Source organism: Hemiscyllium ocellatum, chromosome 5 (genome assembly GCF_020745735.1).
Source record: "Hemiscyllium ocellatum isolate sHemOce1 chromosome 5, sHemOce1.pat.X.cur, whole genome shotgun sequence".
Classification (NCBI taxonomy): domain Eukaryota; kingdom Metazoa; phylum Chordata; class Chondrichthyes; order Orectolobiformes; family Hemiscylliidae; genus Hemiscyllium; species Hemiscyllium ocellatum.
The window spans coordinates 126,012,438-126,027,914 of NC_083405.1; the positions used below are offsets into that span (position 1 = coordinate 126,012,438).

General features: G+C 43.0%; 1 protein-coding gene across 1 annotated transcript in view; it reads left to right on the plus strand.

The window, feature by feature from the left end:
- The window catches only part of scn5lab (sodium channel, voltage gated, type V-like, alpha b), a 367,399-nt gene that overhangs the window by 52,320 nt on the left and 299,602 nt on the right, over positions 1-15,477 (plus strand). The window contains exon 6 of the mRNA XM_060825166.1: positions 6,976-7,067. Coding sequence (XP_060681149.1) covers positions 6,976-7,067 — 92 coding nt within the window. The remainder of the gene's footprint in view (positions 1-6,975; positions 7,068-15,477) is intronic.

Sequence of the window (15,477 nt, forward strand, 5' to 3'; positions counted from 1 at the left end):
TTAGCAGCAGAGGAGACCATTCAGTCTCTTGAACCTGTTCTGTCATTTAATAAAATCGTGGCTGATCTGATTGTAATCTCAATCCACATTCCTGTCTACCCTCTTGATTCCCAAGAATCTGTTCATCTCTGCCTTAACAGTATTCAAAGACACTGCTTTCACCACGTTTGGATGAGAATTCTAAAGACAAAGACCCCTTTCTCCTCATCCCTGTACAAAATGGGTGACCTTTTATTTTTAAATATTGGCTCCTATTTCGAGATGTTCCCGCTCTGTCAAGACCCTTCAGGATCTTATATGATTCAATCAGCCGCAAGGTAGACTGGTTAGTGAGGTTAAATCACATGTAATACAGGGAAAACTGGCCAATTGGATACAAAAGGTAGAAGACAGAGGGTGGGAGTAGAGGGTTGTTTTTCGGACTGGAAGCCTGTGACCAGTGGTGTGCCACAAGGATTGCTGCTGGGTCCTCTACTTTTCATCATTTATATAAATGATTTGGATGTGAGCGTAAGAGGTATAGTTAGTAAGTTTACAGATGGTACCAAAATTGGAGGTGTAGTGGACAGTGAAGAAGGTTACCTCAGATTACAACGGGATCTTGATCAAATGAGCCAAAGGGCTCAGAAGTGGCAGATTGAGTTTAATTTAGATAAATGTGAGGTGTTGCATTTTGACAAATCAGGGCAGGACTTATACACGTAATGAGTGGGTCCTGGGGAGTGTCGCTGAACAAAGAGACTTGGGGTGTAAGTGTATAGTTCCTTGAAAGTGGAGACAGGATGGTGAAGAAGGCATTTGCTATGTTTGCTGTCATTGATAAGTGGATTGAGTATAGGAGTTGGGATGTCATGTTGCAGCTGTACATTGAAGCCAAAGTTAGAAAACTGACCAGTTCAGGTCTCCCTGCTGTAGGAAAGATGGTGTGAAACTTGAAAGGGTTCAGAAAAGATGTACAAGGATGTTGCCAGGGTTGGAGGGTTTAAGCTACACGGAGAGGCCCAATAGGTTGGGGTTGTTTTCCTTCGAGCGTTGGAGGCTGAGGGGAGACCTTATAGAGGTTTATAAAATCATGAGGGGCATGGATAGGGTGAATAGCCAAGATCTTTTCCCCAGGGTAGGGGAATCCAAAACTAGAGGACAAAGGTTTAAGCTGAGAGGGGAAACATTCAAGAGGGATCAGAGGAGCAACATTGTCATGCAGAAAGTGGGGCATGTATGGCATGAGCTGCCAGAGGAAGTGGTGGAAGCTGGTACAATTTTGACATTTCAAAGGCATCAGGATGGGTATATGAATGGGAAGGGTTTGGAGGGGCATGGACCAAGTGTTAACAAATGGGCTGTGATTAATTCAAGATGTCTGGCCAGCATGGATGAGCTGGGGCAAAGGTCTGCTTCCGTGTTGTATAACTCTGTAAATTGTCTCTCATTCCTCTAAACTGCAGTGGAATGAAACCTAACCTGATCAACCCACTCATTCCAGATATTAGTCTGGTAAACCTTCTCCGAACTGCCTGACACACATTCCCATCCTTCCTTAAATATTGTGCTTTCCTGCACTCAGGCAATACATGATGACTTTTCTCATTAAGGTTTGATGCTTGTTCAACACCAATGTAACTGGGTGTATATAAATAAAACACAGCAGTCTTGCGGTCTTTAGTCCTTTAGAATATATAATCAGCTGCAAATCTGCAATAAAGATTTGGTATCCATCTCACTTTTTATCAGGATTTGACAATTGTGATTCATTTGCATAGTCTTAAGAGGAGTATATGGTTCTGTTTACAATTGTCAGCTTCTCTCAGAACAGGAAGCCTAACAAACCCTGTCTCATTTGGACTGATAAATCTCATTTATTAACTTTGTTAACACATTCACACAACACTAATTCTTTCCAGAGGTGAATTATCTCTTGGTTCAATTTGTACTGTTTCAGGGAATGACTTGTGCTTGGTACTCCATTTATCTCTGGTGAAAACATTTCTTGAGTTCCCATTCTTATTCTTCACCTCGTGATGTGTGTGTCTGCTCCTCCCGCGTCTATGAACCCCTTGACACAATGAACAGTAAAGAATATAGAACATAGAATGTTACAGCACAGTACAGGCCCTTCGACCCTCGATGTTGCGCTGACCTGACGCCCATCTAACATACACAGTTCCATTATTATCCATATGTGTGTCCAATGCCCATTTAAATGCCCTTAACATTGGCGAGTCCAATACTGTTGCAGGCAGGCCATTCCACACCCCTACTACTCTCTGAGTAAAGAAACTACCCGTGATATTTGTTCTAAATCTATCACTCCTCAATTTAAAGCTATGTCCCCTCATGTTAGCCTTCACCATCTGAGGAAAAAGGCTCTCACTGTACAACCTATCTAACCCTCTGATTATCTGAAATGCCTCGATTAAGCCACCTCTCACCCTTGTCTCTCTAATGAAAACAGCCTCAGTTCCCTCAGCCTTTCCTCGTAAGACCTTCCCTCCATACCAGGCACCATCCTAGTAAATCTCCTCTGAACCCTTTCCAAAGCTTCTACATGCTTCCTATAATGCAGTGACCAGAACTGTATGCAATATTCCAGGTGTGGTCTTACCAGTGTCTTGTACCTTTGTTAAGACTCAAGGAGTCCATTGGGACTCGGGAAAGTCTTAGCCCATAGTTCCAACAATTTGTTCAGTACCCCTTCCCTGGTGATTGTAATTTTCTAGAGTTCCTCCATCCTTTCCATTTACTGGTTTATCACTGCTGATAAAATGTTACATATATCATCTACAGTGAAGACTGATGTCAAATATCCATTAAACTCACTTTTCTTATTTTACAGTATTAATTCTCCAACCTGATTTTCCGTAAAATCAACATTGCTTTGTTATCGCTTTGAAAAGAATTGTTAGAAACTCTTGCTTTCTCTTTTTATGTGTCTGGATAGCTTTCTCTTGTACCTTAATTCTTCCCTCTTCCTTAAGTTTTTGCACAGACTTCACAGTTTTTCATACTCTTTTGACCTACCCCCCCCCCCCCCCCCCCCCCCCCCCGCACAAATATTTAACTTTTCTAGTTAACTACGGATATTGGGTCTAGCCTTGTTGGAATGTGTCTATTCTGTGTATTCTGAAATATCCCCTTAAATATCTGCCACTGCAGTTCTGGGGACCTGGTGACATTTGCCAAAGTCCCACAAAGGAGATTATTGTGCAAGATTATAGTGCATGGGATTGGGGGAAGTGTATTGAGATGGATAGAAAACTGGTTGGCAGAGAGGAAACAAAGAGTATAAATTAATGGGACCTTTTCAAATTGGCAGGCAGTTACTAGTGGGGTGCCATAGGGACTGGTGCTGGGACCCCAGCTATTCATAATATACATTAATGATGTGGATGAGGGAGCAAAACGTAACATCTTAAAGTTTGCAAATGATTTCCAAGTTGGGTGGGAGGATGAACTGTGACAAGGACACAGGGATCCTTCAGCATGATCTGGACAGGTTGGGTAAGTGGGCAAATCAATGGCAGATGCAGTATAATTTGGATAAATGTGAGGTTATTGTTGTAAATTGGGAGAGGGAAGTGTGCAGTGGGACCTGGGTGTCCTTGTGTACCACCCGCTGAAGGTAAGCATGCAGGTGCAGCAGGCAGTAAAGAAGGTAAATGGTATGTTGGTCTTCATTGAGAGAGGTTTTGAATACAGGAGTAGGGATGTGTTGTTGCAGTTATGCAGGGCCTCAGTGAGGGGAAAATGAGGAGTGCAGATGCTGGAGATCAGAGTCGAGAGTGTGGGGCTGGAAAAGCACAGCAGGTCAGGCAGCATCCGAAGAGCAGGAGGGTTGACGTTTCAGGTATAAGCCCTGATTCTCCTGCTTCTCCAATGCTGCCTGATCTGCTGTGCTTTTACAGGGCCTTGGTGAGGCCATACCTAGAATATTGGCTGCATTTTTGGTCTCCTTCTCTGAGGAAGGATGCTCTTACTCTCAAGGGAGTGCAGTGAAGGTTTACCAGGCTGATTCCGGGGATGGGCGGATTGACATATGAGGAGAGATTGACTAGGTGAGGGTTGGTTTTTGCTGGTGTTCAAACCAGTGAGGGGGCATCTCATAGAGACTTATAAAATTCCACCAGGACTAGACAGGGTAGATGCAGAGAGGATGTTCCCAATGGTGGATGCATCCAGAACAGGGGTCACAGTCTGAGGATTCAGGGTGGACTATGTAGGACGGAGATGAGGAGACATTTCTTCACCCAAAGAGTGGTGTGCCTGTGGAATTCATTACCATTGGAAGTAGTCGATGCCAAAACATTGAATGTATTCAAGAGGCGGCTAGATATAGCACTTGGGGCGAATGGGATCAAAAGTTATGGGGAGAAAGCAGGATTAGACTATTGAGTTGGACGATTGGCGGAGCAGGCTTGAAGGGCTGAATGGCCTCCCCCTGCTCTTGCCTTCTATGTTTCTATGTCTCAATGACCTATTGCTAATTTGCTAATTCACTTTAGCCAGCTCTCCAGACATGCCCTTACAATTGTCCTCATTTAAATCTTTCAAACAGAGTCTCATACCCACTCCCACTCTTCCTCAAGCTGAAGATAAAATTCATGCATATTATAATCACTGCTACCCACGGATGCCTTCATTGCAAATGTCACATCTAGTGTAGCCTACTCTCTGGCTAGCTCCTGAATATACTGTTTTAAGAAGGTATCCTGAGATCACTCCATGAACTCTTTGTCTTGTCTTCCTTTGCTGATCTGACCATTCCAGTCAATATGTACATTAAAATCTCTGATGATATTCTTTCTTTCTGCTCTGTCCTCCTGGGTTGATACTATCAGTAACATCTTGCTTTTATCATTTCACACGGTTACCTAAACGTTTTCCACACTTTGGTTTCCTGAACTTAAATCCTCATCAATTTTTCTTGTTACTTTCTCAAATAAATTCAATCAAATTAGTTAGATTGGATTTTCCTTTAACCAATCTATGCTGACCATACCTGATTAATCTTTGTTTTTCCAAGTGATCTATCTGTTGGGATTGCTTCCAATTGTTAGTCCACTTCTGAGGTTGGACAGACTGATCTGTGATTATTCAATCTCTCTCTCGCTTTTTCAAAGAAAGGTACACCATTAGCAGTCCTCTAATCTTCAGGCTCCATATCTGTATCCAATGAGGATTGGAAAATTAGGCCTCTAATCTTCAGGCCCTGTACCTGTATCCAATGAGGATTGGAAAATGAGGTTCAGAACCTCTGCTATTTGCTCTCTGATTTTTTTTTAATAGACTAGTGTATTTCTACCTGATGCTGGTGATTTATTCAGCTTCACAAATACTAATCCCACTAACATTTGTATTGCTCGCAAGAACAAAACTTTTCACTGCCTCGGTACACGTGACAATAAATTCAATTCAATTCAATTTCCTCTGTCCATATGTTTACCACATCAATACTTTACACTTCTCTTCCATACTATAAAACCTGCATTGTTCCCTATTTTTGGTGAAGACACATGCAGAGTACTGATGAAGAATAATACCAACACATTCCGTCTCTACACATATACACATTGTTATCAGCTTTGCTTTCTGCTTGTTTATCCTCATACAATTAATGCATGGATAATTTGATTTGATTTGAAGTTGTCACCTGTACCTAAGTACAGTGAAACGTTCTGTTTTGCGAGCAGTACAGGCAGATCACAGCAAACAAGGACATACTGGTCACAGGAAGCTTAGACGGAGTGAGGCATACGAGCTAACAGTTGCACACGAGGTCCACAAAGCAAGATCAACATTATTTGAAGTTAGAGAGGTCCACTCAGCAGCCTAATTCCACCTTTGACTTCACCTTAAGGTTGCATGCCATATTCTTTCACGCCTTCTCTTTGTTTTCTTAATTTCTTTTTTGATTTCACCTTTCGTTTTGTGGCTTTTTGTAGTATTGAACTCTTAGGGTCAGACATGAGCTTTACTTTCTGCCTTATCTCTCCTGTAGGGTCCTTGATATCCAGTGGCTGTAGATTTGGCGGTCTAACTATTAAGCAACTTAACGTTCGCGCAGCACGAGTTGGCTTTTTAAAAATTCATTCATTCCTGGGATGTGGATATCGCTGGCTAGGCCAGGATGCATTGACCACCCCTAATCACACCGAGGGCAGTTGACTTTCCTTGCAGGCTGGGAGTTGTCTGGGGTTGGGGGGGGGGGGGTGGGGGGCACAGGGAGGGATGAGCAGTCCATCTTCCCCCATACAGTGTAGCCTACAAGGAAGGCCCTTTCCTTCAATGTACAATAGTTACTACTGAATCCGGTAGGGAATGCCAGAGAAATGTGCTCATTTGGAGAGCGGATAGAATGTCAAATTCTCTATTAAAAGAAATAGTTGAGGCGAGCAGTGCAGGGGAGGCTGCACACTGGCAAGAAGGGAAAGGAATGGGTGTTATTGGATAAAGAGGAGATTTGGGTGATACCTTAACCTGCACAGAATAGTTGGTCTGGCTGTCCTCTCCGTGTACTAAATTCTTTGTAACACATTTAGATGTGCACTTGCGATGCCAAGCTATACAAGGTGATAGGCTGAATGCTGAAAGATGGGATTAAAATAGCCAGGTGCTTGTTTTTGACTGGCACAGACTCGATGGGCCAAAGGTTAGATTAGAGTGGTGCTAGAAAAACACAGCAGGTCAGGCAGCATCCGAGGAGCAGGAAAATCGACGTTTCAGGCAAAAGCCCTTCCTCATTCCTGCCTGAAACGTTGATTTTCCTGCTCCTCGGATGCTGCCTGACCTGCTGTGCTTTTCCAGCACCACTCTAATCAAGTCTCTGGTTTCCAGCATCTGCAGCCCTCACCTTTGCCTCGATGGACCGAAGGGCCCTTTCCTGTGCTCTGTGACAGTGTAAAACAAAAATAGGAAAAGGACATACTAACTGACATGAATTGTGATGCTATCTCAAATAACTGTGGTTTTATTCTACAGGTACATAACATCATTTGTACACCTAGGTAATGTTTCAGCTCTTCGAACATTCAGAGTATTGAGAGCGTTGAAAACCATTTCAGTAATCCCAGGTAAGAATTCATTCTGACTTAGCTGCAGACAACAAATTGGGGCTTTACCTGCCTCTGACTCCCTCCCAGTTCCCTGCAGCTACTGCCTCAGCTGTTCATGGTGTTCTATTGTTGTTCTCCCATTCCTCTTGCATGCTACAGACTTGTGACTGAACTTGTTAAACTGGGTCATGTCTCAACATTATAAACATTTGGGAGCACTTCCAAATTCTGAAAGTGATCGCAACCACTCCAGGTGAGATGTTAAACACTAAAGCTTGCACTGAATTAACTCAATACAAAACTGTTGCACAAGTGTAGGGAAATAAAATAGATTATTGTAATAATAATTTAAATAATTACCAAGGAATGGATTTGATTCTTTTTTGAGCTGTCTGTAGGAGCAACTTGTCTATTTAATGACTTTAAGTTGTTAATGCAAATTTCCTTAATGCCAACAGCAGCTTTCTCATTTTTAATGACACATTCCTTTATTTAATCCCGACCCAATTAGTAAAATAATGAGAGAATCTGTGTTTATAGTGGCATTATCATAGCTTGAAGGGAGTGAACATGTTCCGAAGGCTTTGTATGTGTGAACATTTGAATTGGACACCTCAATACCAAGTTGAAGATTATTTCCAGGATTTGCATTTTAATTTCCAGAAACTGAAATTTCTTTTCCCTCCTGTCTGATTAGCAAGAATTAAGCTTCTGGTTGGGTGAACTGATTAAGTTACTGAGTAAATACACTGGGGGAATGTGTGGTCCAAGGTGTGGAATGAGCTGAGTGACTGAGAAGTCAATAAACTCTAACTACAAGGAAAAGGTGTCATAAATTCTGTTTTACCAACAGGCTTATATCCAAATTGACACACTTACATTGTTCAACGTACATGTGAAGTGTTTTTTTTACCAGACACTTGAAAAAAAACCTGAAAAATGTGTTGCTGGAAAAGCGCAGCAGGTCAGGCAGCATCCAAGGAGCAGGAGAATCGATGGTTCGGGCATAAGCCCTTCTTCAGGAATCCTGAAGAAGGGCTTATGCCCGAAATGTCGATTCTCCTGCTCCTTGGATGCTGCCTGACCTGCTGCGCTTTTCCAGCAACACATTTTCAGCTCTGATCTCCAGCATCTGTAGTCCTCACTTTCTCCTCCTTGAAAAAAAATCCAGTGCATGATAACATGAAGTTCTGGGCTCTGGGCTCTGGTGAGGTATGAGTAAGTACTTTATAACCACTGGAACAGTTTCAAAGATTGAATCCTCCAACATTGAATTAGTCTCTGACACAATAAGAAGAAACTGTTCTTAACCCTTTTAAGAAGATCAAAAGCAGCTTTCCACACGTTGCCAACCCACAGATCTGTGTAATTTAAAGCATTTTTTCAGATGTAGAATATTGATGATTTATTTTTCCAGCAAAATGGAAAGGTTTCATTCAATCGAATATTTATCATCTGTGTGGTAAATTAGTGCAGCCTGCTATACTTGCATGCAAAATGGATACCGGAGAGCAAGCCCCATTTCTCAGTCATATTGTAGGTGTGGCTTATATTAAATTAAATTAATGTCACTCTACGGGCTGCAGAACTAGGCTGGTGGGGAGGTCTATGTGCAGAGCTGTCTGACAATGCTATGAATTCCTAAATTTTGAATGCTCTTGGCCTAATGATCACTTAGCATTTTTTATGGTGTTCCCATGTCTGCTGTTTAACTCAGACAATTTTACCTGTTTCCAGTGGGTCATGTGTTGTGAACCAGACCAGACCAGACCCCCTCAAAATATTTTAAGAAGGTAGCCTAGACCCTCATTTTTTCTTATTTACAAAGGCAAACATAAAGTGCTCTGTTCCAGGTGCAATTGAACTGATTAGACTGTTCGATATTAAGCAAAACGCAATTTATTCAAATGCTTTGGTTAAATTCCAACAAGAGAGTAGTGAACTTGGAATAACTTAACTCTGTTGGAAAACTTAGCAGAATAATAGATACGGTAATTGTTACTAATTAATTTTTCCAATATAGGAGCATCCCATAAACATAGCATTTGGCAAAAAGACAGATTCAGAAATCAGATTTTCTCACATTCAACACCTGCAGTAGGAAGAGAAACTAAGCAAAAGTGAGGACTTCATATGCTGGAGATCAGAGTTTAGATTAGAATGGTGCTGAAAAAGCACAGTAGGTCAGGCAGTTTCCGAGGAGCAGGAAATTCGACGCTTCGGGCCAAAGTCCTTCATCAGGAATGAGCAAGGAAGAGAAACCCCAGCTTCGAGATGGAACTGAGAGATGGGAAAAAAATAGCTTCTACTTCTTGAAGACTCCAACAATTTTGGCTAAAAGCTAAAACAAAACTGCGAAATCCTGGTTTGTGAGAGCTGGCCACACCCATCCAGGCTACTTCTATTGTTCCAACCTTTAAAAAAACTTCAAGGCCCCCCCCTCCAAGCTGTTTACGTTATCACAGACTGCTCATTCAATCTCTGTCTTAAAAGAAACCAGGACAAAATACACTCTTAAAGCCACTGTATCGTCACACATGCTTCCACTAAAGTACCTGACAGGTGATGATGTTGGTGATAAATACAGAGTGGGTTTGCCTGGTATCTAACAGCGTCTGTTGTTACATGTTACAGGCAATGTTGTTCAGTCCCAGTAGCACCACAGATATATGGGTGATCCATCTATTGAGAGACTGTCGTCCTACACGAAGACAACTCCAATAAGCAGTGAACTGTGAATTTGGAAACCATTAGTTGACTCAGCCACAATCCATAGGACAGGTGTCAAATCATCTTGCCTTTCTAATCTGTGGGTAGTGTAGTGTCAGAGAGGATGTATCTGCTCCACACACTCTCACTCCAATGATAAGCACTGAGTTAATGCTCCCATTGACGGTAACAACTTGTAATTGCCCAGTATCATATTACCACATGTAAAGAGTGAACAGGCAATCAGCAGGGAAAGCCTATCTATGTGAAACTAGCCAAGGGGACTTGTAAGGGTCAGTTCTGGTTTTGTGTAACTGTGAGTATGGGGACCTATTATCCTGAGGAAATGGTCAGGAAAAGCTGAACATCCAAGTGGCTATTCAACTATCTTGTGATTCTTAATAAGACAGTAATCGATGTGGAAGATTCTCAATGCTAGGCCCACTGCTTTTGGCATTTACACACCATTTGGATCCTTAAAGGCAGTTTAAATTTAATAGGAGGTTGTTTAGCTTAGTTGGTTAAGATGTAGGATGATGCCAAAAGCACAGGTTCAATTCCTGTGTTAGCTGAGCTAACCATGAAGGTCTCTCCTTCGCAACCTCTCCCCTCACTTGAGATCTGGTGCCCTTCAGGTTAAACCACCATCAGTCGTCTCTCTCTCTCTCTCTAATGAATGGGACAACAGTGACTTTATAAATACAGAGTGAAACTTGCTGATGATGCCAAGCTTGGGGGTATGGCTCAAAGTGAGGATTGACTACAACTGGGCAGTAGTTTAAGAGGAGTGTTTTGTCCTGGTTTCTTTTAGAGACTGGGGACAGGTGACGATAAGAAGATAAACAACTTGCGAGGCCTTGGGATTTTTTTAAAAGGTTGGAACAATAGAAGCAGCCTGAGGAGGTGTGGTCCAGCACTCACAGACCAGGATTTCTACCTTTCTTTAGTTTTTTTCAGGTTTAGTTTTATACAGTTGCTGTGGGAGTCTCGACATGGTTGGAAGCTACAGTAAATGTCTCCTGGCTGTCACTGCCTCTGAGTTATCACTTGATATTTTTCTCTCTCTCTGCTGCCAGACTACATGGGAGACAATCTGTTTCTGACTTTGCCTTTTTGGCAAGGGGTGTGTTTAGGAGATGTTACTATAGTTAATTAGTAATAGTTGTTGCCTCGATTATTCTGTTAAGTTTTCCAATAGAGTTAAGTTATTCCAAGCCCTTCTTTATTTTGCTTGCACTGTAACTGTAGGGTTTGAATAAATTATGTGTTGTTTAATGTTGAATACTTTGACCAGTCGAATTGCATCTGGAACGCAGCACCTGACATTTACGTTTAAAATAAGACAAAGTTAAGGTCTAGACTACCTTAAGATATATTGAGGAGGGCTGGTCCATAACAATAGGGTGGTAGAATCAGCAGACAGCTGGCAAATAGAAATCCATAGCTGGGAGAGGCAATGTAGGTTTAAAGTGTATGCTAAAACAAAAGGGTTCTGAAGTGTGGGGGTGCTATGTTGGAAGTATGTGGGGGTGGGAGTGGTGGTTTCGGGTCCATGGTTTTTGAAGATGACATGACATGCCACCCTTTATTTGACACTGACCCAGCTCCCTCAGAGCCAGCTCTCAGAGTGAACAGAACCCCTGACACTCCTGTTATATCTGTCAGCCAGGGCTCCCCAATTGATGCAGATTAACAGCCCCAGTCAGGGAACTCATATTCTATGAGATCCACCTGCCGACCTCACTCCAATCCCCACTTCTGAGCTTATGATGGAGGGAAGGTCATTGATGAAAGCAGCTGAAGATGATTGGGCTGTGGACCCTACTCTGAGGAACTCCTGCAGAAAAGTCCTGGAGTGAGATGACTGACCTCCAACAACCATGACCGCTAGGTCTGACTCCAACCAGCGGGGAGACTTCACTTTGATTCCCTTTGACTCTGTTTTGTCCGGGTCCTTTGCTGTTACACAATCACATGCTGCCTTGATGTTAAGGGCAGTCACTGTCAAAGACAACTTGGGCAGACTTACAGATACTGGTCCAACCAGATACATCCACATCTTGTGAAGAATTAAAATTAAATAGCCAAGTCAGACGTGATGATTATAATCTGCCACAAGATCTCCCAGGTCCTGGTTGTTTCGACTCTATACAAAAACACATTCCCTTTGAGCTGCTTGGGCCCTCAGGTGTGCGCCAACATAGACGGGATTGTTGGCGCCTCTCCCATGCCTGTTAAAAATTGCAATCTTTGCCTCCTTGTCCTGCTAACCTGCTCCTCAGATTGAGTCATAGGGTCATACAGCACAGAAACAGACCCTTTGGTTCAACCAACCCATGCCTAACATAATCCCAAGCTAAATTAGTCCCACCTGCCTGTATTTGGCTCTAATCCATCCGAAACTTCCCTATTCATGGACTTACCGCAATGCCTTTTAAACATTATAACTATACCCGGATCCATGGCTTCCACTGGAACTGCATTCCATACGTAATCCATCCACTGTGTAAGGAATTCGCCCCTCATGTCTTTTGAAAATCTTTCTCCTCTCAGGATAAAAACGTGCTCTTTCGTCTTGAAATCCCCCACTCTAAGGAAGCGGCGTCTACCATTAACTTTATCTATACCCCTCATGATCTTATAAACTTCTATCAGGCCACTTCTCAACCCCCTACGGTCCAGTGAAGAAAGTTCCCAGCCTCTCCAGCCTTTCGCTAACGGGATCTTTCCTGTCACTCAATGTCACTTTGAAAAATGGGGCAGCTTTTCCTGAGCGGTATCTATCCAGGGCTGCCCTCTTTGTAAACCGCACGCTGACACATTCCCGACCCGGAAATCCTGTTGTTTGAAGCTCCTTTTCCCAAAATAGTTCATCAACAGAGCAAGGTTGTACAGTATTTAAAGGTTTCTGAAATGCACCATTACTTTGTGGGGAAGCCCTTACTGCTGTGGGGGGGTTAGTTTGTGACTTATATTACGTTTGGCCGATGTGTAACAAGGATAACATTGGAGCAGCTGCCATTTTCCTTCTAAACAACCTCTCCTAATTGTTAGTAACTCTCCGTGATGAATGCCCCGATGGGTTTTTTCAAACTTATTTTGCCTGGGTAAGACTGCCCCATGGTTTATTTGAAACTGCACATTCTAATTATTTGCAGGAAGCACATCGCCCTTTTGCTCTCCAGTCGAACCAAATAACTCCCACCTAAAATCTAAACCTCACTTCTGCATCTTAGCTGGTTTTGTAATGAGGGCAAAAAACAGGCGTCAAAGTAACTAAGACACTTTAGTTACCTTGTCCTCACCTATCATACAGCACAGAAACAGACCCTTCGGTCCAACTTGTCCATGCTGACCAGATATCCTAAATTAATCGAGTCCCACCTGCCAGCACTTGGCCCATATCCCCCCAAACCCTTCCTACTCATATACCCATCCAGATGCCTTTTAAATGTTGTAATTGTGACAGCCTCCACCACTTCCTCTGGCAGCTCATTCCATACACACACCACCTTCTGTGTAAAAAAGTTGCCCCTTAGGCCCCTTTTAAATCTTTCCCCTTTCACCTTAAAATTATACCCTCTAGTTTTGGACTCCCCTACCCTGGGGAAAAGGCCTGGGCTATTCACTCTATCTTTGCTCTTCATGAGTTTATAAACTTCTCTCCAGTCACTTTGATGCTCAGGGAGAACAGCACCAGCCCATTCAAGCTTCTCCCTATCGCTCAAACCCTCCCAACCCTTGTAAATCTTTCTATGAACCCTTTCAAGTTTAGAAACATCCTTCCTAAAGCAGCGAGACCAAAATTGAACTCAGTATTGCAAAAGTGGCCTAACCAAGGCTCAATCAGCTTCTGATTTCAGCAACTTATCCTCCACTGTTTCTGACAACTCTTCTGTAATGTTGCCAACAAACACTCCTTCCTCGGCCGAGCCTTTCAACTTTCCAAGAGAATCTAATCTTTCTGTGACACCCTGGTTGTCCTATCGTCAGTCATCTCCGACACTCCCTCCTGTTCCTGCAGCCATTCCCCTTTTGGGGGAGGTGATGGCCTGTTAATCCAGAAACACAGGTATTGCCTCAGGACCTGGGTTCGAATCCCGCCGTGGCAGATGGTGGAATTTGAATTGAGTCAAAATCTCTTAAAAATGTAAGAGTCTGATGATGATCATGAATCCATCGCTGATTTTCAGGTAAGGCCTATTTGGTTCACTAATGCCTTTTGGGGTAAGGGAACTGCCATCCTTACCTGGTCTGGCCTACATGTGACTCCAGACCCACAGCAATGTGGTTGACTCTTAACTGCCCTCTGGGCAATTAGGGATGGGCAATAAATGCTGGGCTTAGCCAGTGATACCCTCATCCTACGAATGAATAAAACAAGTTGTTGGAGATGGATCTTTTCTCACATTCCTGATGAGGGGCTCATTCCTGAAACATCAACTCTCTTGCTCCTCGGATGCTGCCTGACCTGCTCTGCTTTTCCAGTGGCACATTTTTTGACTTTACTTTGAACACCCTAACCGTGACATCCCCAACCATTCCTACCATGTGACCTGATTGTACTGCCTTCAGTTTAGTAACATTGATGTGGACTGGGGTGTTGGTTTTGGACTGGGGTGGACAAAGTTAAAAATCACACAACACCAGGCTATCGCCCTTCATCAGGCTCATGCCCGAAACGTCGATTTTCCTGCTCCTCGGATGCTGCCTGACCTGCTGTGCTTTTCCAGCACTGCTCTAATCTCGACTCTGGTTTCCAGCATCTGCAGTCCTTGGTTTTACCAGGTGATAGTCCAACAGGTTTATTTGGAAGCACTAGCTTTCGGAGCGCCACTCCTTCATCACATAGCTCGTGGAGTAGGTTCATAGGACACATTAATATGTTTCTTAAATTATCTCACGAATGTGACTTGAAAGAAGTTCTGGGATTAAATATTACTGAATCGAAATCTGTAACCCATTCGAAGAAATGAAAAACTTAACAGCAAACTAGGTTTGTTCAATACATTGTATCAGTTGTATGGCACGATGATCTTTTGCTATAAATTCTGTGTCCTACGATCCTGCCCCACTAGCTACCTGATGATGGAGCAGCGCTGTGAAAGCTTGGACTTCCAAATAAACCTGTTAGATTATAACCTGTTTTTATGCAATTTTTAACTTCAATTTAGTACTCTTTAATTGTTGCCTTTAATGCAGTCTCCTCTGTGCATTGTGGGATACCTTGGTTCAGTCTGCAAGTAGGGCCCTGAGTTCCCTGACTCTCACTATTGTAGTCCTCCCCTGAAACCGAGGGTCACCGTCGAAGGTCCTGAGATAAACCATGTAAGACTGAGACGAAGAGAAATTTCTTCAACCGGAGAATGGTGACCCTGTGGTGATCCTCTCAATCACAGAGAACAGTCCAGGGCAAACCATTGTATGATTTCAAGAAGATGCTGGATATATCATCTGGGGCCAAAGGGATTAAAGGATATGGGGGAAAAGCAGAAATAGTCGATTGAGTTGGATGATGAGCCCCGGTCATAACGAGTGACTGAGTAGGCTCAAAGGGCCGAATGGCCTACACCTGCTCCTGTTTTCTATACCTTTACGTCACGCCTCATCTTTCAACTTGATACCCTTCAGTTCTCAACCTTGTATTCAACGCCTTTCGATCATAGCCCTTTTGTTTCACATTGTTCAGTTTTTTTCCGTTACTCTCTCATGTGAGGTT